The 26,179-nt window shown below is 37.3% G+C and overlaps 2 protein-coding genes across 10 annotated transcripts in view; one reads left to right on the forward strand and one right to left on the reverse strand.

Annotated features, from left to right (window-relative positions):
• On the forward strand, nucleotides 1-20,956 carry GLRX2 (glutaredoxin 2). 7 transcript variants are annotated; one of them, XR_009254355.1, is made up of 6 exons: nucleotides 1-343; nucleotides 4,062-4,125; nucleotides 6,739-6,915; nucleotides 7,824-7,935; nucleotides 19,598-19,750; nucleotides 20,777-20,956. XR_009254355.1 is itself a non-coding variant. In XM_058701448.1 (5 exons), exons 1-5 carry the CDS (start codon nucleotides 687-689, stop codon nucleotides 20,821-20,823), a joined length of 501 nt encoding a protein of 166 aa, XP_058557431.1. In that variant the 5' UTR covers nucleotides 571-686; the 3' UTR covers nucleotides 20,824-20,956. The 7 variants fall into 7 exon arrangements, 3 of the variants coding, with proteins under 3 accessions (XP_058557433.1, XP_058557431.1, XP_058557432.1); XR_009254353.1 differs by lacking the exon at nucleotides 1-343 and adding an exon at nucleotides 569-787; XR_009254354.1 differs by lacking the exon at nucleotides 1-343 and adding an exon at nucleotides 569-787 and having other exon boundaries at nucleotides 19,604-19,750.
• Nucleotides 17,692-26,179, reverse strand: part of RO60 (Ro60, Y RNA binding protein) — a 21,128-nt gene continuing 12,640 nt past the window's right edge. For all 3 annotated transcript variants that reach the window (XM_058701440.1, XM_058701442.1, XM_058701441.1), the window contains 7 exons: nucleotides 23,546-23,766; nucleotides 22,903-23,049; nucleotides 22,511-22,648; nucleotides 21,614-21,730; nucleotides 21,185-21,298; nucleotides 20,759-20,905; nucleotides 17,692-18,978 (listed from right to left, as the gene is read on the reverse strand). In XM_058701440.1, the coding sequence (XP_058557423.1) occupies nucleotides 18,826-18,978; nucleotides 20,759-20,905; nucleotides 21,185-21,298; nucleotides 21,614-21,730; nucleotides 22,511-22,648; nucleotides 22,903-23,049; nucleotides 23,546-23,766 (1,037 nt within the window). In that variant the 3' untranslated portion in view covers nucleotides 17,692-18,825. The remainder of the gene's footprint in view (nucleotides 18,979-20,758; nucleotides 20,906-21,184; nucleotides 21,299-21,613; nucleotides 21,731-22,510; nucleotides 22,649-22,902; nucleotides 23,050-23,545; nucleotides 23,767-26,179) is intronic.

Raw genomic sequence — 26,179 nt, forward strand, 5'->3', positions numbered from 1 at the left:
CCTCCGAACTATTTCAAGTTTTATGTTCTTTCACTTTTTTTATAAACACAATTTTTGTTTTCTTTGGAATGAACGTTCTGCGTTCGGTTCCTTTTTTCTTTCAATTCTGGATGTAAACCTCACAGTCACACGATTCATATGGGTTCCTGATCAGTACCTAGCTTTAAGAGGACATAGGCCCTCACTTCACCGACAGAGGCACACCTGTCCGACCGGAAGTTGCGATGACGCTACCATCTTTATGTAAACATCCCAAGCACTTCGATTCTCTTTCAGTCTTTTTTTTCTTCTCCGTTTCGCCAGGATGTTGGCTACAGTCCCGACGCGCTGTTTCCACCGGCCAGTGAGTCTCCATGAGCGTCCCTAACCCCCTAAAGAAACAGGTGTGGGGCAGGGCCGAACCCTCGAGGCCAGCAGGGGAGGCGTCGCGTGGGCCTGCACGGCTGTTTAACTACACGTGGGCCGCGCTGACCCCGACTCTGCGCTCTGGGGCCGCGGGGCTTGGGAGCACGCGCGCGGCCGCGCCGATGAGACCGGCGGCGGCGCGGGCAGCCCGGCGGGGCGGGGCGAGGCGGGCTCGGCGGAGCAGGGGCCGGGCGTGCGGAGGTAGGACCCGCCGGCGGAGGCGGGCTCTCCGCGGCCGCGGTCGCCGCGCTCTCCGCTTACCGCGGGCCGGCGCTCCGATCATGTCCTGGTGGCGCGCGGCGCTGCCGGGGACGCGGCTGATCCGGCGCGGGAGCGGCTCCGCGCGCCAGCTCGGCCAGGCGGCCGGAGCTGCGGCCTCCGGGTACGGGGTTGGCGTGGCGCGGAGGCCTCGCGGGGGTCTGGACCAAGCGGTGGGCGCGGGGGCCTCTTCCCCTGGCGCCGGGGTGGGGGGCCCTCGAAAGTGGCGGGAGCTCAGGAAGGGTGGGGGGAGAATGGTGCCCTAAGCGGTTGTGTTGACTGACGGCTCCTGTGAGTCTTAGGATGGAAATACCCGAGTCGTGGTCACTTGCCCTCCTTCCCCCCCCCCCCCCCCCCCCGTATAATAAATTGGGATTTCAGATAAACAGAGAATATTTGTTTAGTCTTAGTGTATCCCAGACGTTGCACGAATCATACTTGGACTAAACAGTCACTTGCTCTTTTATATGAAGTTCTAATATAATCGAGCGTTCTGCATTTTTATTTGCTAACTAAATCTGGCAAGGCTGCTGCAGGAAGTGAAGGAGCCGCTTCCTTGCTAAATGGCCAAGTGTTTGAGGATGGGGATCGTGACTTAGGCTGATGTCGCCTCTGGCTAGACCGAGGATTGCTTTCCTTGTACTTCCCCAGTGCTGTGGAGGATCCACTGCCTGGGCTGATGCTGTGTCACCCACAGGCCCCCGCGGCTGCTCCAAGGTGGTTCTGCCAGCTGGCATATCTGTGCCTGCCACGGTGCATCCATCCTTCTGTCTTGGAGTCTCTTTCTGCTTACTTGGTGTGGTAACTCCGACCAGTTCTGCAAGACTCCACAAACTTCTTATTTTTTTTTTTAATTTTTTTTTAACGTTTATTTATTTTTGAGACAGAGAGAGACAGAGCATGAATGGGGGAGGGTCAGAGAGAGAGGGAGACACAGAATCTGAAACAGGCTCCGGGCTCTGAGCTGTCAGCACAGAGCCCAACGCAGGGCTCGAACTCACAGACTGTGAGATCATGACCCGAGCTGAAGTCGGACGCTCAACTGACTGAGCCACCCAGGCACCCCAGACTTCTTATTTTTAATGTTTATTTATTTTGAGATAGAGAGAGAGAGAGAGAGAGAGAGAGAATCCCAAGCAGGCTCCATGTGGTCAATATAGAGTCCCAGGTGGGTCTCCATCCCATGAACTCTGAGATCATGACTTGAGCCAAAATCAAGAGTCCTAACGCTTAACTGACAGAGCCACCCAGGCGCCCCAAGACTCCAGGAACTTTTGATTAACTTTATTGGCTAAGTTGGTGACCCACTTGGGAAGGTGCTAATCACTAATCACATGGTATTAATTCTTTGACTGACAGGTCCTTGGGTGTTTGTTTCCAATGATATGTATTCCTGGAGCATTTAGCATTTTGCCTACTTAGTATCTAGTAGGTGCTCCATAAATGTGTTCTGGCGAGTGGGTACATGAGTACTGAAGTGAAAAGTTGCTTGTGCACTTCTCAGTTGATGTCCTTTTCTTTATTGGGTAATAACTTTTGCCAAGCTTAACCAGAATTGGAGGAGAAAGTTGCTTTCCAGAAACTTATTTTATTTGGGTGGGTAGAGGGTGGTATTTCAGATGCACCTCCTAACTCCTCTCACTCCCCAAGGAAACATTCCTGTGAAGGTTCTGTTGGAACTGCTTCAATAGTAAATATTGTAATAGATGTTTTGGGGATGACAATTAGATGTGGGACTGGAGATGAATGGAACTTGTTTTCTTAGTTGATAAACCAGACAGGTTACTGATTTATTATATTAAAGCACCTTCTTAGGTCCAGGTCAGTGCTACTTACTGCCCCTGCCCCTCTTTTCCCCCCTGGTTTAGGCTCCAGGAACTCAGCCTGCTTTTTTCTTGATTTGCACCCTCTGCTGTCTTCCTAAGTTGGCTGCAGTCTCCCTAGTTTGCTACTCCTAACCCTTTCCTGAGATAAGTGCACAGGCCCTTTTTGTTTTAAATATTTCCTTGCCAACCATTGGGAAGCAAGGAATAATAGATTGTAAACATTGGGGCGTTCTAATGTTATAATGTTCCCTTGGAGTGGTCTCTGCCTCTAACTTTTTGTAATTACTGAAGGTGATGTTTGCTATAGCATCCTTATTCTAAGTGCATAGGCATGGCTATATAGATCAGTTACTCATCCTCCAAGGATAACATATAAAAATCTATTTTTTTTTTTTTGAAGTAAGTTCTATGCCTTGATGTGGGGCTGAAACTCACAACCCCAAGATCAAGAATCACATGCTCTGCCGACTGAGCCAGCTAGATGCCCCCAACATTTAAATTTTAACACTCACAGTGAATGAATGAAATGTTTAGAGGGAGATTTTTTTTCTATCAAAACTTGAGTTTTGCAACATAATGGTAAGGAAAATTTTTTTTGAAATATTTGAAGCTTCAATTCTTTATCTTACTCTCTTAATCTTTATATAATTTGAGTAATTCTCTTTTGAAACCTGGATTATTTTATGATTCTTTTGTAAGATTTGTAATTTTACTCTAATTAGTTTGCATCCGGATGCTGGATATGGTTTGGACAATGCAGTAAGGCCTGGCTGATGATGAAAGATAGGTGGATGGGTAAAGGTTTTAGGCATAGGCATAGAGATTTGGTGATACAAAACTAGTCAATTTTTAGTGACTATATTCCTGTTACAATGAATGCCCCTTTTACAAGCTCCCAGCAGCTAGGTTTTCGATAATAAATATCTAGAGGATCCCTGTAATTAGGGAATAATATTAGTAATGTTAAACGTTATTGAACATTTACTGTGATCAAGGCACTGTTCTACTTTTTATCAATTCATTTAATCTTCATAAAACCCTTTGATGCAGGAGTGACTATTATTCCCATTTTACGGATTGGGAAAGTTGCAGTTATGGATGTTGTGGTTGAGATACCTTAGTTTCCTTAAAATCTTTGAATCTTTGTAGATTCTCTGTTTCACAGAGTGTGCATGGAGATTTAGCATGTTTTAATAAGAAAATGGGAACTGTATTTTTAAACTAATGGTCAGGTCATAAGGTCAGTCTTTAGGACAGTCTGTTTGAAATTTGGTGTTCAGAAATAAGAGTGCACCAGGCTTTAAACACAGTAAATGCGACTTAACCAAATAATTAAGGACATTAGGAGGCTAGTTAGAGAAGCACACAGTCCTTTTTGGTTTTAGTAAACAAATACTTTGTAAACTGATATTTTGTACTAATAATAAGTAAAATTATTTTTTCTGTTTCATAGATTTGGATCTATATCTGCATATCAGGTTTTATTCAAATGGATCTCGTCTGATATATTGTCTTTAATGATATGTTATCTTTAATGTTTAAAGCTACATTGCCTTTTAAAATTCTTTTTAGGATGGGGAACAGCACATCATCATCTTTGGGGAAGTCAGCAACTGCTCCTGTGAATCAGATTCAAGTGAGTGATGTGGGAGATGTAGGAAAAAACTTTCCTGTGTGGAAAAAGAATTATGTCTTACACATTTAATGTGCTTTTTCAGTATCCGAACTGACATAGTTCAGCAAATGAATTACTAAGTATATATTTTAAAATCTGCTCTCAAAATAATCCATGTGGCAGGAAAGTTCTAGATCATTTTGGTAGTCACAATTTATGAGATTTATTATTAATAGAGCCTTTACTCCCTCTAAGTTGGATCTGTGAAGTTAGCTCCTCCTTTCCATCAGACCTAACTCAGGTCTACTCTTGATAGCAGTCAAGCTGTTTTTGGCTAGGGATTGTGTTTGATTTTGGCCTGGGAAGCTGTTTAACAGCTTTCTTCCCTAACACAGAACTTTGTATGCCGTAGTTACTCTATAAATGATCCCCTCAGGAACACCGTGTGCTGCTGTGTACTATTTTCCTCTCTTTCACTGCAAGCCCCAGTTAATTTTGCCTCAGAAAACTTCTCTTGTTGTATGTTTTTCTTCCCTTGGAGTCTACAACACATACTCATGTTTATCTTTTTCTGTTCTTCACCACCAACCACCACCACATATAAACATTTCTGCCTTTAATTTATTTGGCTAAAAAACAGCTGATGAATGTAACAGCAATGTTGGAAACCTGTTGTGAGGGAATTGCCTCTTTGAAAAGAATACAAAATCATGAAAACTTAGCAAGGTTGAGCTTGAGAGAAGGTGAGAAGGATCACTCGAGGAACTGTCACTGTCATCTTGAGTTTCAACTCACTTTGGAATCTCTTCACTGTTTTTACTGCATGCTCAGCTCCCTCTAAATGATGGTTTCAGTGTGCCTATAACCTCAGGCAGCATGGTGGAGGAAAGAGCACACTGGGTTTGGTGTTGGGACAGGTTGGGTAAAATCCTAGATTGTTAACTTGTCAGCCTCAATTTTCTCACCTATAACATAGATTCATTAATACATTTCCAGTGTGACTGGCTTTCCCCGAGACAGACTTCTATACTAAATATTATGAATAAGCAGAAGACAAAGCATAAAAGTAAACCCATTTGCAGGTAGCTAGACTGTGCCTTAAAATCCTTCTGACACCAAAGGATGGATGTACCTTTAGAATTACTTTGCCTGGGTACTCTACCCTTTGATTTTTGGCTTTCATCTTGAAGGTGTTGCTTATGACCCACATAAGAACAAGTTAGACAGATGCTTCGGTGCTAGACCTGTCTGTTCAGAATCTCTTGAAGGACCTGGACATTCAAATATTTAGAGACAAAAAAGAAAACAAATTTCACAGGTGACACAAATGCATAGCAAAGTCTCTTGGTCTTTGTGATAAAGGCCTGGAGAGTTGTTTCCAGACCAGGCTGATCTTAGAATCATCTGGGACTTTTTTTTTTAATAGTTTCTTTTTTTTTTAAATTTATTTTCTAAAGTTTGTTTATTTATTTTGAGAGAGAGTGAGCAAGAGAGAGCACACATGCACAAGCAGGGGAGAGAATCCCAAGCAGACTCCGCATGGTCAGTGCAGAGACTGATGTGGGGCGTGAACTCACGAACCTTGAGATCATGACTTGAGCCGAAATCAAGAACTACCCAGGCGCCCCTTTTAAAAGTAGTTTCTGACTTCTGCATGAAACCCGTTGAATCAGCATTTCTGGTAGTGGGTTTTCCAGGAACAACAGTGTAAGAAGGCCTTATCAATACTGTAATAAGATTTTTTTTTTGTTTTGTCTTTTTGTTTTTGTTTTTTACTATAAAGATATACGGGAAGGAGTGGAAGTTGAGGGGTAGGCTGTTTTTGTTTGTTTGTTTGTTTTTTAAGCTTATTTACTTATTTTGAGAAAGAGCACAAGCAGAGGAGGGACAGAGAAGGAAGGAGAGACAGAATCCCAAGCAGGCTCTGCACCAACAGTGCAGAGCCTGATGCTGGGCTTGAACTCATAAACTGTGAGATCATGACCTGAGCCAAGGTCAAGAGTCGGCTGCTTAACTGACTGAGCCACCCAGGTGCCCCAAAGCCTTACATTTTAAAGAGAAATCATGTGTCAGTCCTCACCATTAAAAGTTAAAGACGGTAAGGAGTTAACTTCTGAATACCTACTGAGTATTTAAGAGGCAAGGTAACAGAGTTTAAGTGCCTGGACTGTAGAATTAATTTGCCTAGATTCAAATCCCAGCTTTCCAACTCTTATTAGATGAGGACTATGAGTAAGTCACTTAGTTTCCTCTGTGTCTCACTTTCCCCATCCGTAAAGTAGAGATAATAACTGGACCTTATCTCAGGATTATAATGAGGCTTAAATGAGCTAGTAAAGGTTAGGTGTTAAGAATTGTGTCTGGCACACAGACATGTTTGCTGGATATGAATGGGCTGTGATTATTGTTATCACTCCATGCCAGCTTTCCATCTGTTACATCCTTTTGACCTAAAAACATCCCTTGGAAATGAATAATATTCTCAATATTACAGATAAGAAAATAGATGATGGGGCTTAGTTTGAGCACTGTGTAATGAGACTCCAGAATCCATACCCTTTCCACTATAATCATCATTTCTTTCCAGGAGTTAATGCCTAGAATTAAAATAATTGTTTGTTTGTTTGACTTCAGGAAACAATTTCTGATAATTGTGTGGTGATTTTCTCAAAAACATCTTGTTCTTACTGTACGATGGCGAAAAAACTTTTCCATGACATGAATGTTAACTATAAAGTAGTGGAATTGGACATGCTTGAACATGGAAGTCAATTTCAAGATGCTCTCTACAAAATGACCGGTGAAAGAACCGTGAGTATATCTTTGGTGGTGCTTTTCTACCCCAGATAGGTGGTGACTTGGGTCACCTAGAGCCTGGACTGTTGGGTGAGGAAAAGTGGGCCAGGTGTTCACTCATCCTCTAAGAATTTTGTGTTGATAAAGAAATGGCAGATCTGGGAACAAGATTCAGAGACTGGATACAGCAGAGTTTATTCATTTTATTTTTATTCTTGGCGTGGTGTGTGTGTGAGTGTGTGTGTTTTGACTGGAAGAGTGGGGTGATAGTGTTGTCATGAGTGTTTGTGAATCCTTAAGGTCCTTCTGGAGCTCCGAAGATGAAATCCTTCCTCCCTTTACTTGAACAGTACAGACCAGGGGTCAGTCTTCAGGTACTGTGCTAATAGGAGTGCTTTAGTTCTTCATGTTTTTAGATTCCTGAAATTTGTCCAGTAATATGCATTTTTTTCAGTGAAATGCATTGTCAGGAAAATATACAATGTTGCCATTTCCCTTTTTGTTTCTGTTTGCATGGAAGATGTTTAATAGCATATCTTCCCTTTTAGTAAACAAAGAACCACCTACGAAAGAACCACCTAAACGTAAAACAATAACTATAGACTATTATTTTACCTTTTATATGCCATAGCAATTAGAAGGAGGGGCTTAAGTGTCAGATTGCCCTAGATTTAAATCTTAGCTCTGTCATTTACTATCATTGTGACTTTGGACAAGTTCCTGTGCCTCATTTCCCTCCAAAATAAGGCTAAAAATAGTACCTACCTCAAGGGTTGTGAAGATTTAAGTACATACTTTGTGAAAGAGGGTAGTCTGACATCTGGGGTATAAAAGTACCCAGAGTGTGAGGGTCTATTATTATGTGAAATGGTCTTATACTTCTAACAAGAGAGTGATGACCTAATCTTTTGTTTATCCAACAGGTACCAAGAATATTTGTCAATGGAACTTTTATTGGAGGTGCAACTGACACTCATAGGCTTCACAAAGAAGGGAAACTGCTTCCACTAGTTCATCAGTGTTATTTAAAAAAAAGTAAGAGGAAAGAATTTCAGTGATGTAGGTGCTTATAATGTTGCTAGTAAAATGTTAGTGATTTAAAATGATCATGCCTGATAATGCCTTTTAAATGTTTGAGGATGTTTTAAAAATGTAAATTATCTTTATGGGAAAGTTCTAAAACTAATGAGCAATAAATTGCTGTGGAAATCTCTTCTTTCTACTTGCCAATTCTTGAGCAAAGGGGATGACATTTAAAACTAAAGGGGTGGAGTTGTATCAAAAGATGAGGAGAGAATGTATTTTATTAGGAATTTAAATATGGGGGCACCTGGGTGGCTCAGTTGGTTAAGTGTCTGACTCTTGATGTCGGCTCAGGTCTTTATGTCAGGGTCATGGGTTCAAGCCCCGTGTTAGGCTCCACTCCAGATGTGGAGACTACTTAAAAAAAAAAAAAAAAAAAAAAAAAAAAGCCTTTAGGAATTTATATATGAATTTTACAACCAAGAGCTAGAAGCTAAGCATTTGGGATTCTTTATTCTGTGTAGTATTCAGAAGGAGTTAATTCCTTACCTTTTATGGCTTTCAGTGGTGAGGACTGCTTTGTAATTTTTCTCTTTAAAATGTAAGGTTCTCCCAGTTATGGTTGTCAGCTCAGTAGGGATATCCTTGTACTATATTGAGACAAACCTTCACACTTTGTACTTCTAGGGTAAGAGAAATATATTAAATTTGTCAGATGGAATGAAGTTTATTTCAGAGAAACCAAATTACTCCTTTAATGACTCAGTAGTTCCAGGGAACAGAACTGTACCTAAGGGGAAGAAATTATAAGGAGGAAGATTTCAGCATTTTATGAAAATGAACTTTTGAAATAGTTCAGAAATGTACTTGAGATTTATTGTAAGGTGGAAAGTTCTGCTTTCCAAACTGTGTCGAAAGGGTGTTGGAAATGTTCCATAAGAGATCAAAGTATGGGGTAGGAGGTTACGCTGTCCCTCTAGTAATTTCTGATGTAGATAGTCTTCGATTCTGTGACCGATTCAAACTATATCTTAGTAATAAGATATATCTTTTGGAAGTCTTATTTTAGAATAATTAAAAATATTTTGGATACTTTATTAATCACATCCCTGTTTCAAGCTTATCAACAAGAGTTAAAAAAATTTTTTTTTAAATGTTTATTTATTTTTGAAAGAGAGCACGAGCAGGAGAGACGCAAAGAGAGTGGGAGACACAGAATCCGAAGCAGGTTTCAGGCTCTGAGCTGTCAGCACAGTGCCTGACACAGGTCTCAAACTCACGAACCATGAGATCATGACCTGAGCTGAAGTCAGACGCTTAACTGACTGAGGCACTCAGGTGCCCCTCAACAAGAATTTTTTAAGTGCACTTCCTAGGAAGCATTTTCCTGGCTGATCCCACAGAGTCACCAGGGCAGATTGCCAGATGCTGGGAAGAGAAAACTTCTCAAAGGTGGGAGGACAATGCACTGTAAGAGAAGAGTGCTTTTGCTTTCTGGTCTAGCTGGGCCAAGGAATCTGGGATAGTTCTGCAGAAGACAGCTGATAGCTTTTTTGGCTATAAGCCATCAATGATGCTTCCTCCATGGACTTATTAAATTGCCATTAGGAGACCTTGATAAAACAAGAATTTGGACTATTTCATTCTCATATGGTAAATTACAACGCTGGAATGGAACAGAGAATGGAATGTCCTTTAGTCCTTTATTCTGCATTACGTCATGAGAAATTTTACATTTGCTATGTTGTAAAATTTTTGTTAGAGAGTAGAGAAAATATACTTGTTACCTGTGTGTTATTGTAATTTACAATAGGAAATATGTATTTGGTCTTAATCCCATTCCTGGCATACAGACCCTAAAACCCTTGGAATTTGCTGCCATAAAGAGCCATAAAGGTGTTATGTTAATGAGAAGACTTTTGGGAACACCCGTAAGGATGGGGTCTGGTTGCCAGGAGAACCAACCCTGTGATTACAGTGTAGGAACTTTCCTACACTGTAGGAGAGGGAGAGGGACTGGACATTGATTGCCCTCATTGGCCAGTGATTTAACTGATCATGACTATGCGATGAAGCCTCTATAAAAAACCCAAAGGACAGGGTTTGCAGAACTTCCGGGTTGGTGAGCACGTGGACATTCAGGGAGAGTAACGTGTGCAGAAAGAGGACAGAAGCTCCCACCCTTTCCCCGTACCTTGCCCTGTATCTCTTTCACCTGGCTGTTCTTGCTGTGTGCTTTTACTTATTATTTTTTAAATGTTTATTTTTGAGAAGAGTGAGCGGGAGAGGTGCACAAAAGGGGACAGGATCTGAAGTGGGCTCCATGTTGACAGCAGAGAGCCTGTGAGGCTTCGACTCATGAACTGTGAGATCATGACCTGAGCCAAAATCAGACGCTCAACTGACTGAGCCACCCAGGCGCCCCCCTTGCTATGTCCTTTTAAAATAGACCAGTAAAGGGCGCCTGGGTGGCGCAGTCGGTTAAGCGTCCGACTTCAGCCAGGTCACGATCTCGCGGTCCGTGAGTTCGAGCCCCGCGTCAGGCTCTGGGCTGATGGCTCGGAGCCTGGAGCCTGTTTCCGATTCTGTGTCTCCCTCTCTCTCTGCCCCTCCCCCGTTCATGCTCTGTCTCTCTCTGTCCCAAAAAAAAAAAAAAAAAAAAAAAAAACGTTGAAAAAAAAAATTAAAAAAAATAAAATAGACCAGTAAATGGGGCACCTGGCTGGCTCAGTTAGTTAAATGTCCAACTCTTGGTTTCAGCTCAGGTCATGATCTCACTGTTCATGAGATTGAACCCCGAGTTGGGCTCTGTGCTGCCAGTGCAGAGCCTGCTTGGGATTCTCTCTCCCCCTCTCTCTACCACTTCCCTGCTAGCACGCTGTCTCTCAAATAAACAAAAAAGCCACACCAGTAATCTAGTAAGTAAAATGTTTCTCTGAGTTGTGAACTTTCTAGCAAATCAGTTGTCCCAGGGACTGGGTTCTTGGAACCCCCATCTATAGCTGGTCAGTCAGAATAACAGATGACAACCAATGTCAGGCAGATTGGTATCTGAAGTGGGGGTTTGAGGGGCAGCCTTGGGGACTGAGCAGCTGCCCTGACATGCCAATCCTGTTTGACCAAGACTTTTAGTTTTTTTTCTAATTTATTTTTTTCAAGGGAGACAGAGACAGCATGAGTGGGTGAGGGGCAGAGAGCATGGGGACAGAGAATCCCATGCAGGCTCTTAAGTGTCAGTGTGGAGCCTGACGAGGGGCTCAAACCCTTGAAACTGCAAGATCACAACCTGAGCCAAAACCAAGAGCATGACGTTTAACCAACTGAGCCACCCAGGCTCCGCTCCCCCCCTCCCTCCACCCCCCTCCAAGACTTTTAGTTTTAACTGAAATGGGCTAATTAACTGTTAACTAGCAGTTAACAGTGATTATACCTTCTCTTTTCAGAGAACATTATTATGTAAGAATTTCTTTAAGTGTTTAAGAGACAGAGAGTCAGAGCACAGTGGGGGAGGGGCAGAGAGAGATGGAGACAGAATCTGAAGCAGGCTCCAGGCTCTTGGCTGTCAGCACAGAACCCGACACAGGGCTTGAACCTGTAAACCGTGAGATCATGACCTGGGCTGAAATCGGACGTTTAACCGACTGAGCCACCCAGGCACCCCCGTCTATTTAATTTTTCATGTTACGATATGAAAAATACAGTTTGGGGGCGCCTGGGTGGCGCAGTCGGTTAAGCGTCCGACTTCAGCCAGGTCACGATCTCACGGTCCGTGAGTTCGAGCCCCGCGTCGGGCTCTGGGCTGATGGCTCAGAGCCTGGAGCCTGTTTCCGATTCTGTGTCTCCCTCTCTCTCTGCCCCTCCCCCGTTCATGCTCTGTCTCTCTCTGTCCCCAAAATAAATAAAAAACGTTGAAAAAAAAAATTTAAAAAAAAAAAAAAAAAAAAGAAAAATACAGTTTGCTGTAGCCTACCAATATTAAAAACATGGGCCCTTTGTTTCTCATTTTATCACTGATCAATTTATACTTGAATCAACAACATAGCTACTAGGGAAGCTGGAAAGCTGTTAAGAAAAAAAAAGGGGTATTTTGTCTTAATGTATCTGGATTGTTTACTAATATAAAAATTAGCATTTGAACAGTATTTTTTAAGTCACGTCTTCTTGATAAGGTTTAATATTGTTAATTACTTCTTAAGTCTAGTTTTCTCATCTGTGAAGACATGTGTAACTTGTGATCTTTCTTCATATAATGACAGTCATCTTGAAATAGAGAACTATAAAGTCAACAAAAATGTCCAAATTCTTCGTAGGTGCATTCTGATGTAACTTACTCTTTTCCCAAAGGTAACTCTGAGTAATTTTTTCACGAAAGAAAACTATTTTAAAACTCCTTTAGAATGTGCACTTTGGTTAAATCCAGAGATCTACAAAAGAATCCTCAACCACATGTATTTTAAATATAATTATATACAATTAGAGGCATTATAAAGCCAGTGTTAATTATCAAACTTTAATTTCATCTTATTCAAGTATGATAACATTACTAAGTGCCTTAGCTTTTATAAGACATATTATATAACCTTAAAATTCTTAGTTCGTTGAAGAAATAAAGACAATTATTTGATGTGCATAGAGTTTATTTGGTGTGTCTATCAATTTCTACAATACAGTTGACTAGAAACCGTTCCCGCAGTGTGTCTGTACCCCATGTCTAAAATGATGTATTCAGTATGGCATTTTGCAAGGCTAGAAAAGGAGAGAAAGTCAAAATTTCACAGTATTGGTGAAAACTTTTATCATGAAATAAATTTAATTCTTTAGTATTTCATCCATTTTCTATCAGAAAAACAGCAAAATTATATTGTTAGGTATATTATTTACAGTGAAAACTTGGAAGACTCAACAAAGCATCAGTAAGTTTATCAACAGAGCTAAGAACCCTCCCACCCCGCTTTCCAGGGTCCCTTCCTTTGAAATGAAAGTTGTATAAATCAAACTTTGTATCCTTAAGCACCAGCTTGACAATTTAAAGTTTTCTTTCAATTTTATAAAATATTCCTGCTTTGAAAGGCAAAGTGAATGTAAAAATGTGAATGTAATTAAACAAATCACTGGCCTGGATACTCTTTATTGCAACAATTGCAATGTTTTACAACTGTATTCACTTCTTTGAATGAATTTGCTTATAGGCTTGAAACAGTATTTGCCTTTTGGTTTCAAAAATTCCCTCAAAAAATTAATCATTTTTGAAACTGTACACCCTTATTTTTCATTCATGGTGTTTATGCAGCTTGGTCCTTGGAGATTATGTTACATAAAGTCCAGCTTCTTGGATAATTTGTTATACCAAACAATAAAAAACCTTAAGCTACCACAAAGTATTAGTGATGTTAACAGTCATGTATGTAGAACTTATCAGTGTACCCAGATTATCCTATTAATAGGTGCTTAAACTACTAATGTACAATCAGGTTATGAAACTCAACAGTTAAATTTCCATTCATTATGCAATGAAAGCTCTAAAGACCCTCAGAGTTCCTGTACTTCAGAAACACTAACACTATTAAGGCATTACTTAATGAACAGACCCTATGGAAAGTAACTAATATGCCTGTTGGAGAGCTAGTCATATTTTAAGGCAGTCAGAAGATTCATTTTTTTCACTTTAAGGCTCTTACATACTTAAATGTTATTCTATGCAGGCATTATTCTGTGTAATTTAAATAGTAAGTGGTCATTTATGGAAATCAAAGCCTTTATATAAAGCAAATGGACAGTTTCAAACTAGATTATAACACCCTTCCCCCAACCAATTTTTTTTAAAAAGAGGATTTCAATCCCTTTGGAGAATTTCTTCATTATCAGAAGCTGGCAATAAAGTTAGGAAATGTAACTCAAATGCATTACAAAAGCTTTGTTTAGTCATACCAAGACACATTACGTATAGTCCATATTTAAAATAATAGAGCAACAGAAACATTTTTGATTACTATTCATTGTATAATATTTTAAACTTAATTTGGCTGTATATAGATTCTAAAGTTTACATTGCAAATAAAGCCTAATAAGTATTTTAAACAAGTTTCAATATTCTATCAATTTTATGTGGTAATAATACATAAAATAGCAAGGTTTTACCTCATTTGCTACCTCAACAATCCAAGTGTTCGTTAAGTGAAACCAGCAGAAATGTAGTTAACTTACCATTTGTTTTGTTCAGTTTTCTAACTGAACTTCTAAAAGTACAGAAATCTAAATATATTTTAAAATTAAGTATCAATTGTGTTCATAAAGTTAATGATACATGGTGGTGCTAAATTAAATAGAAGCAAAGGGAAAAATCTCTTTAGGCTCAGAAACAGCTTTTGTGTATTTCCATTGTATTTACAAAATTCATAATCATTGAAAATAAATGCCTTAATTGTAGTAATAGGATGTTGCAATGTAACTCCTTCAGTTTATTTTTCTACCAATTTCCAATATAATTTGACACTTTCAGGGTTTAGGAAAATGTGTCACATTATAATTTTATTCAAACAGTATGCTTAACTACATTAAATTTCTACATGAAAAAATATTACCATAGAATTTTAAATTAACTTCCTAATTTTTCAAAAGCAAATAAACTTACCAATTAAAGAAATGTTAAATGTGAATACAAGTTATTTACAAGATCTTTTATGCTACAAAAGATGTATATATAAGCTCAGTGAAGTACTTAGATAAAAGATTTGAAAGTGATCATTATATGGAAATATGAGCATGGAGATGTGCTCAGAGTATTCAGTTAATTATTTTTCTAAGAGCAAATTAGATCTATAATTGCAAACAATGGCTGAATAATCTTACCCAAAGGCCACAGAATTTCTGCAAACATCTAACACGAAGGATATACAATGTAACTTGATTTGGGGAGGAAACATACTAATCCAATTATTGTTCCAAGAGACCTGCCCATTATTAATTTGAAAAAATATGATCTTAAATCTATATTGAGCAAATGGAGATCTGCAAAAAGATTCATCCCAAACCTAACTATGTGTGATTTTTGTGTCATTCATTTTATTACCCAGGTAAGAGCAGGATGAGAAACAGAGGACACAAATGTGAGAATAAAGTAATTTTAAAAGAAAAAATGAGGTATAAAAGTAATCTTCCAACAAATAAGATTAGGGAGCAGATAATAGGAAAATACTAAATAAAATCTGTACAGTAAATACAACTAAATTCATAGTGTTATCTTTTTTTTCTTTCTAATTCTTCCTTGTGTATGTTTACCATGAGCTCGTATGACATTTCTCTAGAGAGGATACTGCCTTAACCAGTCACCCCAAACCTGTGGTATACAAGAACAGAAATTCATTTTTGGTAACTTACTCTAAGGGCATCACTTTTTAAGACATTTTTATTTGTGGGTATGAGATCTTTAGGTCAAATTACGGCACTTCCAGTAAGTGATCACAATGATTTCCCTTCAATTACGGTTTAGATGTACTTTTAAAAATGTTCTGCACTCAAATGTCAGATCCTCTGACTCATCCAGGAATTGTGCCTTAAATTTCCAGAATGATCTTATATTATTTCTGCAAAATCTCATAAAATGAGGGGAAAAGCCTGATGAAATTACATTCTATCATTTGTGGATTTACCTGTTAAAAGATTAATCAAATGCTTATTAATAGTTTCTTCACTTAGACTATAAGTTTGTTCTTCTAGGTCTATCCAGGCGGATCTGAGACTCGGAATGTGTTCCTTTCTCTTGACCAGAGAATACTGACTTCTTAGTCAACACTCACCTTCACTATAAACATTTTTCTTTCACATTTTCCCATTCAGAACAGGAAATTTGTTAAAATGACAAATTATTGAGCCTATTGAATGATTTTTCTAAACATTTGTTCAAAATATATTAACTCCTGTGAAGAATGCTTTTAATTAAAAAAATTTCTAATTTGTATTGCAAGCCCTCCTCCTAATTTAAACTTCTATATAGATATTAAATAGTTGATTCTTCTAAGATCCAATCATCATCTAGGTTACATTTTAAAGATAACAAAATTGGTAAGTTAAATTGGTTGTCTACATTCACATAGTAAATTAGATAAAGCAAGAGGTTCTAAAGAGGTAACCCTAAATTCCATTCACTGGCATCTTCCTCACTAATGTTCCCATAAAACTAAACTAAATAATATATAATAGTGTTAATGGAATTTTCAGGAGGTTTCAACTAATAAGGAACGGTAGGATTTTAAGATTAGTTTTAGTTTCACTAATTACAACTATATCCTGAAAATATTTACATATTTTCTAGGAAATAAAGTTTAGTTGTTTTTCTTAGGATTGATTTATTTTAAAAGCAACATTTCCGTAAATGTTAATGTAGCAATAATCCTAAAAGTAATTCAGAAAATAAAACTTCTTTATCACTTGGGTACATTTTACTCATAATGAGGTAAAGTTTTAAATTTTTTTCTATAGGACTATGTTATATATAGCAACACAAGTTATTAAGACATTAATTGTGCTTGAGAGTTACTATGAACTATAAAAGTATACATGTTCACAATTTGTGTTTCTACTACTAAATCAATCATGTATATACATTATTTCCTAATACCTAAAAAGATAAAAGTCTTGAATAATTTTATGTCACCCATTTTGTAGGGAGATGAATTCTGGAATGGGAATGAAGAGCCCAGATTGCTAGATTTAGTGCTCCAAAGCCATACTCTCTTAGACCTTGGATCCCTAGGCTACAGATAAAAATTAACTTTTAAAAATTTCTAAGGTTTCTTCCAGCTCTAAAATTTCATGATTTGAAAATAAAGTTACCTTCTATAATGGCCTCCTTTATATTTTTTTTCTTCCCTAAATCTTACCCTAATCCAGTTAATTGTATGTATCTAAATATTTCAAAAAGGTGACATCTAATCTTCTCTGATGGACTGAATATTACTATTAGCTTGTGAACACCTAAAAGCACTATATGACCAGTACATAACTGAAGGAAATAAACTTTTATGCTTTATTCCAGTTAACATTTCTATTAGGAATAAAGTTAGATCATGTTGTCATTTTTAATTTAAGATCTTGGGTTTACTTTGAAACTCCAAATACTATTATATACTAGGCTCTTTAAACTTTAAATTCAATCTGAACATAATATTTTAATGTATCAAATGTAGCTAACACCTTACATCCAATGCTTGGCAGAGGGTTAAAAACAGAATGACACCAGAAGTGGGGTGTGTGCACTACTTTGCTGACCAAAAAAAATCTCCGATAAATCATACTTGCAAACTGCTACCAGCGGAATGGCTACGTAATAGAGCCAGCATTAGTATGTCAAGTAAGTTTGAAAGGGACCATTTTCTTGTCACTTCCAGAGCCCAAATTTCTTATAAAACAGAAGATCTCTTCACAAATTCTAACACTACTAAAGTTTCCCCTTTGTGCTCCAAACAAAACCTGTAATTCCTAAGTACACAAAAGGCCATAATTTACATTTACTAGTCTGACTTTCCCATGACAGTGAGAAGAGCATTATAAATCCTCAATAAATCATTATTATGAAAAATACATAAATGTTGAAGTTTTATGTTCTCTTAAACAACCATGATGTAATTATGAGCAGAGATATTGGCATTTCAGTAGGTTAAACCACCCTAGAAAGAAGGGACATTTGCTTAAGAAAATAATGCACTTTAGTGTAGTGAAAAGGTTTATACACAAATAAAATAGAAAAAAATTTTCTTACAGACTAGTGATATGTTACTCAAAAGCTGACTTTCAAACCTGAAAGATCTAGCTTGTATTATTTTTTTTACACTATCAAAAAAGAATGTTTTGTCACAAATGAATGGACAAAAAGATGTGTCACTGACATGTTTACAATTAGGAAATATCTAAAACCCATTTACAATAGGCTAAAAAAATAAAGGTAATTACAATGATATTTATTTTAAAGGAAAAAGCTAATCTGGTTATAGTTGAGAGTCTAATGGTCATACTTTCGGATTTATGAGTGGGGCAGTTAAATGATTAAAACATTGTATGTCCTTTTCATTTAAGAGTGTGAGAAAAAAGTGTAATTACATGTGGATATGTTATATTTTAGCAAAAATTGTGAAGTCATGCCCCACTCAGCAATAAAATGCACCAAAACAAACAAAACATAAACCAGATAGACCCTCACCTGACACAAACTTTATAGTCTCTTCTCAGGGGTCTCCACCATGTTTCTTGTTAATGTTAACAATCCTACAAGTGTAAAAATATCAGATTCAAAGTATCTTTTTCATTGAGTATGAAAGCTGCTATTTATGTGATCTTAGAAAACTCCAAGGAATCTGTAAAACTCATTCATAATTTAATCAAATGTCTTTTTTTTTTAAAAACCCCTTGGTATAAAAATTTACAGATGAATTTCATATTCCATCACAGTTACATGGTCCAGTGCATTTCAGAGTATTTGGACATTACCAAAGCTGTCCTTTTCCAATGCAAACATTTAAGAAAATTTTCAGCACTTCTCAAACAAGTGACATGATGTGGAACTACTTACACTTTTGGCTCTTACTTCTTTTAAGTATAAATGTAATTATTAACCACAGCAAAACTGTTTGACTATTTTATGGTATCTATCAATAAGAAGTTCTCTGTTAGACAGAAGGAGCTACAGTGTATGCTGAAGCTATTTCCCAAGAACTAGTTTAGTAGACAGAACTTTGGGCTCATCTTATTTTTCCTTCCTTTTTGTTTTTGTTTTTTGGTAACATACCCACATCCTATACTATCATCTTATCATCACTGGATTAAGTAAGATCAGCTGGGAAGTAGCTACATATTTTTAGCGAGATCACTGATGGCAATGGACCTCTTAGATCATGCTGGTGCTTATGGTTAAATCACATCTAATGTGAAATTTCGAATTACATCCAGAGCTCCGGTATCAAAGCCACACATATCCAACATGCCTCTATCATCTGGGTCTGCAATGGTAAAACCATTTGATGTCATTCCACAAACAATCAATTTAGCTGGAATGTCCATTTTCTGTAGGAAGATCAAAATACATATTAAAAAATTGTATGCAAGCAAAAGCAAATAACCTCCAAAGTTAAAACACTTCAAATTCTATTTAGCTTTTCATTACAAAGTCGATGTTTTTTTTTTCTCTCCATAAAATCTGTTCATCTTTCAGTCAGATTCTGTGATTTCAGAAAAACAAAAAATAAAATTGTGTGAACAATCTGCCTGAAATTCCTGCTTCTGTTCTGTGGGCCAGAGTACATTCCTGAGCAGCCTAGAGACTTTCTACTTATGAAACCTGTCAGGATTATTTGGGGGCATCAGATATTTTTACCAACATATCAAACAGTGGGGCCAGTGTGTGTGGGTATATGTAAAGAGGTATTTCCTGATGATTAACAATGTTAGATCTATGATTTTATTATATATATAACATACACATGTCACATGTAAGACCCTGTTCTCTACAGCTATAACTTAAGGTTAAAATAATTGATTTTTGGAGAAAAACCAACAATCACTGAGTATGCACTATGTCAGAAACTGTAATTAGCTCTTTAAGTAATTTATCTAATTGTTATAACAACTCTAAAAGGTAAGTAGTACTACTTTTTTTAAAAGTTTATTTATTTTGTGGGGGGAGGGGTAGAGACAGATGGAGAGAGAGAATCCCAAGAAGGCTTCACGCTGTCAGCACTGAGCCTGACACGGAGCTCGAACCCACAACTATGAGATCATGACCTGAGCCGTAGTCAAGAGTCAGATGCTTAACCGACTGAGCCACCCAGGCACTCTGGTGAGTAGTACTATTAACTACTAAGACCTATACTATAGTAGTAATATACTACTATGATGTACATCGGTTAAATAATTTGCTTAGATCCACAATGGGTAAAAGAGACTCAAAACCCAGGCTGCCTTGACTCTAAATTCTCTTCTCTCACTTGTTCTCATACTTATACATCAGAATCCCTAGGAGAGTTTTGTTAAAACACAGTCTGACTCTCCAGTTTCTGATTCAGCAGGTCTCCTATAGGGTCCAGGAATTTGCATTTCTCAACATTTTTTATTTATTTTTGGGACAGAGAGAGACAGAGCATGAACGGGGGAGGGGCAGAGAGAGAGGGAGACACAGAATCGGAAACAGGCTCCAGGCTCCGAGCCATCAGCCCAGAGCCTGACGCGGGGCTCGAACTCACGGACCGCGAGATCGTGACCTGGCTGAAGTCGGACGCTTAACCGACTGCGCCACCCAGGCGCCCCAGGAATTTGCATTTCTAACAAGATCCCGGGCCAAATTGCTGGCAGGAAAAACACATTTTGAGAACCGGAGCTCCTCAGCAATTTGTTTCTTTTTCCAGTCACACTAGCCGTAATTCAAGTGCTCAACAGCCACATGTGACTAGTAGCTACCACAATGGATACTGGAGGTAACATTTCCATGATTTCAGAGAGCTCAGTTGGAGATAGAACAAAGAAGTAGCCATAAAACTTAAAACACAGATTATAGCTTTGCTTTAATTTTATGTCGTCCCTTAACAAAACTCACAAATGATACTTTATTTTGATTGTCACCAAAAGCAGTTTAAAGAGGATGTTTTTAGTAATGTATAGAATTGGAACTAGTTGAAATAAATCATGTATGTATAGCCAATACTTTTTATTTCAAGTGCTGCTGCATCCAGAACTGGCATGTATTCCTATACAAAGCTATAGACTTATCTTCGGTATCAGTTTTTGGAAAAACAGTGAATATTTGAGAACTCTGTCTTATTTTGGGATGAAAGAATACTTAAAATGTTACCTTTCGATACTCCCTCAGAGCAACAGCAGGATGGACACTTCCAGCAAAGGTCTCATTATCAGTGAAGACAATGAAGACATCAGCAGCTGTGTTTGTCATTTGAGCCCAGATCATTGGAAGAGAGCAATCAGTTCCACCTGCTGGGATCTAATGCAAAACAAAAACATGGATTAGAATAAAAGTGCCCTAGTTTCCATACTGAGATGTCTGAAATAATTAAATATTTAAAAATACTATTTTTTACATTATCACTTTACTTAGAGCCAATACACAGACCTTCTCAAAGTGTGTGTATTTTTATTTTGTGCTCATGAGAAATTGAGATGAAACAATTTGTTCTCATGAATTTACTAGTACCAGTCACGACATCAATATATGATTATTATATAACACATGTTAAGTAAACTTAATCAAACTGTTCTTTACCTGATTCATAGCCATCAAAACCTGTTGTAATGTCATATCTGTAGTCACTGGACAAGGTACCATTTCATCTGAAAAAGCAACTATATAAGAATCTTTTTCTGTTCGTGTGACAACCTGAAAAATTCAAAGGTGCTGAGTTTTAGCAGATTAGGGTAAAACAAATACAGTATCTTGAATTTCTTAAAATTCATCTTTGAAAGCTTTATAAATATACCTACATTACCATATGCATACAGTATACTCAAAACTTTATTTTTAATTATATTTAGATATGAAATATTTAACTGAAATGAAAATGTGCCAAATAAAATGAAATGACAGAAACAAATGAAAATATAATCCTTGATCATTATCTACCTTCATAGTTTTGTCCCACATTAAACATTTTTTAGGGTGGCAAAATCCTGAAATGGCCTTAGGGGTTCTCACCATACACATTGCTGCTGCAACTGTGCTAGCGTTGAGCACACTGCCCAAAACTCTTTGGTTCATCGATGCACTGACGTCGACAGCCAGCAAGAAACGCTTTCCAGTAGGCTCCACTGTCTAAAGAAAACCAAAACAAATAATCATGAAAAACAACCATAGAAATTAAAATTAAATTTCTAAAACTTGCATTTACTTATCTTTCACTCAGACTTCTAAGATAACAGGTCTTATTTTTGATTTACCAATTGACAAATATTTGAAAATGTCTGGCCTTTTTTTTTTTTTTTTTAACTTTATTTATTTTTGAGAGAGAGCAAGAGGGAGACAGAATCCGGAACAGGCTGCAGGTTCTCAGCTGTCAGCCCAGAGCCAATTGTGGGGCTCGAACTCACAAACTGTGAGATCATGACCTGAGCTGAGATCAAGAGTCAGATGCTTAACCGACTGAGCCACCCAGATGCCCCTAGTTGCTACTATTTTGCTGAATGGCCAGAATATTTTAAAACCAAAAATTTTAACTTATGGCTTTAATGTAGGATTTTCAGTCCTAAAAAAAAAAATCACTTCCCATAAAGACAGAAGAGATGCCCTACTGATTAACAGAATGACAGAGGACCAAGACAAAGGACTCTACAGGAATAAAAAAATTTAAATTTGGTATTTCAAAACTTATCAAAATGATAAGATAATTGGGTATCATCCAAAGGTGAGGAGAAATTCTTTACTTAAGCTTACAATGTTAGCTATATATCCACATTTACATGAACTATGGAAAAACACATGAATATCTAATCAAAAATGGTTAAACTATAAGTATCATCTTTAAAATGTGTTTTTATAAAATATATGAAGTCCGAATTGGGTCATTTGTTATGAAATGAAAAGTCAAACCATTACCTTAAATGTTTTATAAAAAGCAGTATCCAGAGCTTTCAAAATTTCTTCATCAGGGAGCCACTTCAGTTTTCCTCTGAGCCCATGACCTGTTTTATAAGTTTCTGATGCAATTAAAACATGAAATGGATGTATGCGAGCCTAGAAACAAGACAGAGACAAAAAGAAAATAAAAAATCAAATGAAAAATACTCATTATGTCTTTAGGTTTTGTTATTGTAGCTAATAAATAAATTTCATAAAGAAAAAATGAGGACATATTAATCTTAGATTTCAAAGTCAAAATGAAATTTGGTATGATAAGTCTCAGAACACCTAAAACTCTACTGACTACAGTTCCAAAACTTAGGTGCTGACTTTTTCAATTAGTAGTAGCTAACAAAGGCAATACTTACCTTTTTTAACAGCTTTTCATTACACAGTTTTTCACATACTAAAGATACTTCTGAATTTCCTGGTTCAAGCACTGAATTAGCAGTCATCTTTCCTAGATTCCTTAGTAATGCAGTAAGAGGCATTTCTTGTAACAAAGCCTTCCATACCTATTGCAGTAACATAGATTGAAATGTAAGGAATTGAGAGGAAATGAATCAATATGTTAACTGTATAATATTAAGAATATATTCTTTAAGGTTTTCTTATGGGGTTCAAAGTATTTCTAAATAAAAATTTGTGTGCATTGGTCAAAGACTTATCAAATTAACTTGCTCTTCACTATGATAAAAGTGAAGTCTATTTTATGAAGGAATCACATAGAAGAATTTTATTTATTTTTAATTAACAAGGCAAATTAACCAGCCTTTCTGAACCAGAAATAACACTTAACTGAATGCAAACTCCATCTGGACATTGTATTAAGTGTTTTAAATAAATATTAACCTCAAGATATATTTTAGATTTTTGTTAAAAAGAACTGAATGTATAGTTATCCATATAAATCACATGTCATAATTTACTTTTATACATAGCATAAATTTTAATACCTGATACGTATCAAATTACTCATGCTTAATAACATGCATACTATAAGCCACTTACCTCTTTAGACTTTAAATGATTTGTTAGAAGATGTTCCCTAACTAATCTATGCTCTTCTATTAGATGAATGACTTCCAGTTCATCTTTTGTGCGTTTCACTTTCTCTACAGCCTCCAGATACTTTAATAATTTTTCAGTCTCCACAGAAAGTGCTTTTTCTTTATACAATTCATGGACTTCTTTCCAGCCCTTTGTAATATATTTGGTTACAATAGCAAGTCCTTTAAGAAAATAAAGAAGTCAAACAGCATGAGAATATGGTATGGGATATACATAACTAGACACAGAGGAGCTTAACCTTTTAAGCTATGAGGCTGCTTTCTGTGATATAACAAACACATTCAAGCCAATGGAGTCAAATGATTTTGCTTATTCCATCATAATTGTTTTAAAAGAAGCTCTGGAGAAAAGTCTCTTATACCATTAGTCATTTTATGATAAACCTTTTTTTTTCTTTTTGAGACACCAGCATTAGAAACTTGGGTAGACAATACCTATCTCAGGTTCACAATCTCAGAAAATTCACAAAACTACAGATCTGTCTCAGTTAATCTCCTTTCACTTGTCCCTTTCTGCTGCTAAATAAATAAGCATTTATAAATAGCAGAGGTAAGTGGAAGTGGACAGTTAGGTAGGTAATTTGTAATTTTTTAAAGATAAAGTATTACAGTCCAAATTAAAAAAAGGAAAACAATGTGTTCATTTCTTCTATAAATTCTTAAAAAAAATTTTTTTTTAATGTTTGTTTATTTTTGAGAGAGAGAGACAGCGTGAGTTGTGGAAAGGCAGAGACGGAGGGAGACACAGAATTGGAAGCAGGCTCCAGGCTCTGAGCTGTCAGCACAGAGCCCGACGCGGGGCTCGAACCCATGAGCTGTGAGATCGTGACCTGAGCCGATGCTTAACTGACTGAGCCACCCAGGCGCCCCATCTTCTATAATTTCTTTTAATAGTTGAAAGAGTTCTTGATTGCGGGGCTGAGGAAATTTGGGTTCTAGCCTACATTCTGCCAATAGATGGCTGTGTGATCATTCCAGGCCTTAGGTTTTACTGTAAAATGTGGAAGGGGAGATTTGAGTTATCACACTCAAAAAGGTCTATGGGGTAAATGTTGGTAATATAAACAAATGGAACAGGTTATATAATAAAGAGTGGTGAAGACTATGGGACTAGAGGGGTGTCTGGGTGGCTCGGTCAGTTAAGCGTCCAACTGCTGGTTTCCACTCAGGTCATGATCTCATGGTTTGTGAGTTCGAGTCCCACATGGACTGATAGCACGGAGCCTGCTTGGGATTCTCTCTCTCCCTCTCTCTCTACCCTGCTCACGCATGCTCTCGCTCTCTTTCTCAAAATTAATACATAAACTTAAAAAAAAAAAGACTGTGGGACTAGTGAGTATGCCCTACAAATGTTTTAGTGAAGTTTTGGCTTAGTGCTGCCAAAAAGGGTATTTTCAAAAGTATCCAGGATAGGTATTTTTATGTATCTTCTGATTTTTTAGAAGTGATATTAGCAAAGAATTCATTTTTTTTCTAAAATATTGTGCAGGCCAAGTAAAATCCATCTGTAAGGCAGATTGAGCTTATGTGTTGTCCCTAGTCTCTAGTTTAAATAATTTGATCAAAAGTCAACATTAGTATGTAGAAACTTGTAAAGTACTGTGACTTGTTACCTTCCAGATTTTAGTCCAAAATCTTATATTGCCTTAAATTACTAAATGTTTCATATGTAAGCATGTCTTCTATTTTGTCTTTCCAACTAAAATAAAACTTTCTTAAAGGCAGTCTTATTTTTATCATACCCAAATTCTATGGTGGCCACACAGTTAAGTACACAATAAATACCTGATTAATTAAATCATATTTTGACTTGTTTTATCTACTTTAAATACACATTTTGGTCAAAATATTAAAACATTACTTATTTGGGGGGCGCCTGGGTGGCTCAGTCAGTTAAGTGTCCAACTCTTGGTTTTGGGTCGGGTCACGATCTTGTATTTCTGGAGTTCAAGCCCATGTCAGGCTCTGTGCTGATAGTGTAGAGCTGGCTTGGGATTCTCTCTTACCCTCTCTCTCTGCCCCTCCCCTGCTCACTCTCTCTCAAAATGAATAAACTAAAACTTTTTTTTTTTTAAATAAAATATTACTTACTTGGTGGCTTAGAGTTTGATTCTATATTCTTTTCACTCTGAGAAGCCTAGGGATCTCTTATGCCTGAACATACTGTTATGACCACCAGATTTTAAGTCTGAGTTCTGCCCTCAAAAAATTTAGAATTAAAGAATACTGTCTGTGGGAACAAGTTTAGGAAACATTTACTAATTCTTCATTTTATCGACCAAGAATTCGAAACCCAGTATAACCATTTGCACAAATTCAGAAACCAGTTTTTCCAATTAGAACTAGCACTTAGGTCCACACCACCATCTGGTGTCTCAACAGACAAATAAAGCTGGATCCCTACATTCTTCTCATACTGAATCAAAAATTTAAAAGTAAAAAATTAAAGCATGAATATTTTAAGGAAAAAAACACAGGTAAATATTTTTATGACTTTATGTTGGAAAAGGCTGCTCTAAATCTAACACAAAACAAAAATCTATGAATAAAAACACGTAAGTTTCATTACATTAAA

This window comes from Neofelis nebulosa, chromosome 15 (assembly GCF_028018385.1).
Source record: "Neofelis nebulosa isolate mNeoNeb1 chromosome 15, mNeoNeb1.pri, whole genome shotgun sequence".
In the NCBI taxonomy this organism is placed as follows: domain Eukaryota; kingdom Metazoa; phylum Chordata; class Mammalia; order Carnivora; family Felidae; genus Neofelis; species Neofelis nebulosa.

Coding starts and splice junctions, on each gene's coding strand:
- GLRX2 (XM_058701448.1), top strand. CDS start 687: ATGTCCTGGTGGCGCGCGGCGCTGCCGGGGACGCGGCTGATCCGGCGC. Junction 4,126..6,738: donor CTCCTGTGAATCAGATTCAA/GTGAGTGATGTG, acceptor GTTTGACTTCAG/GAAACAATTTCTGATAATTG. Junction 6,916..7,823: donor AAATGACCGGTGAAAGAACC/GTGAGTATATCT, acceptor TTTATCCAACAG/GTACCAAGAATATTTGTCAA.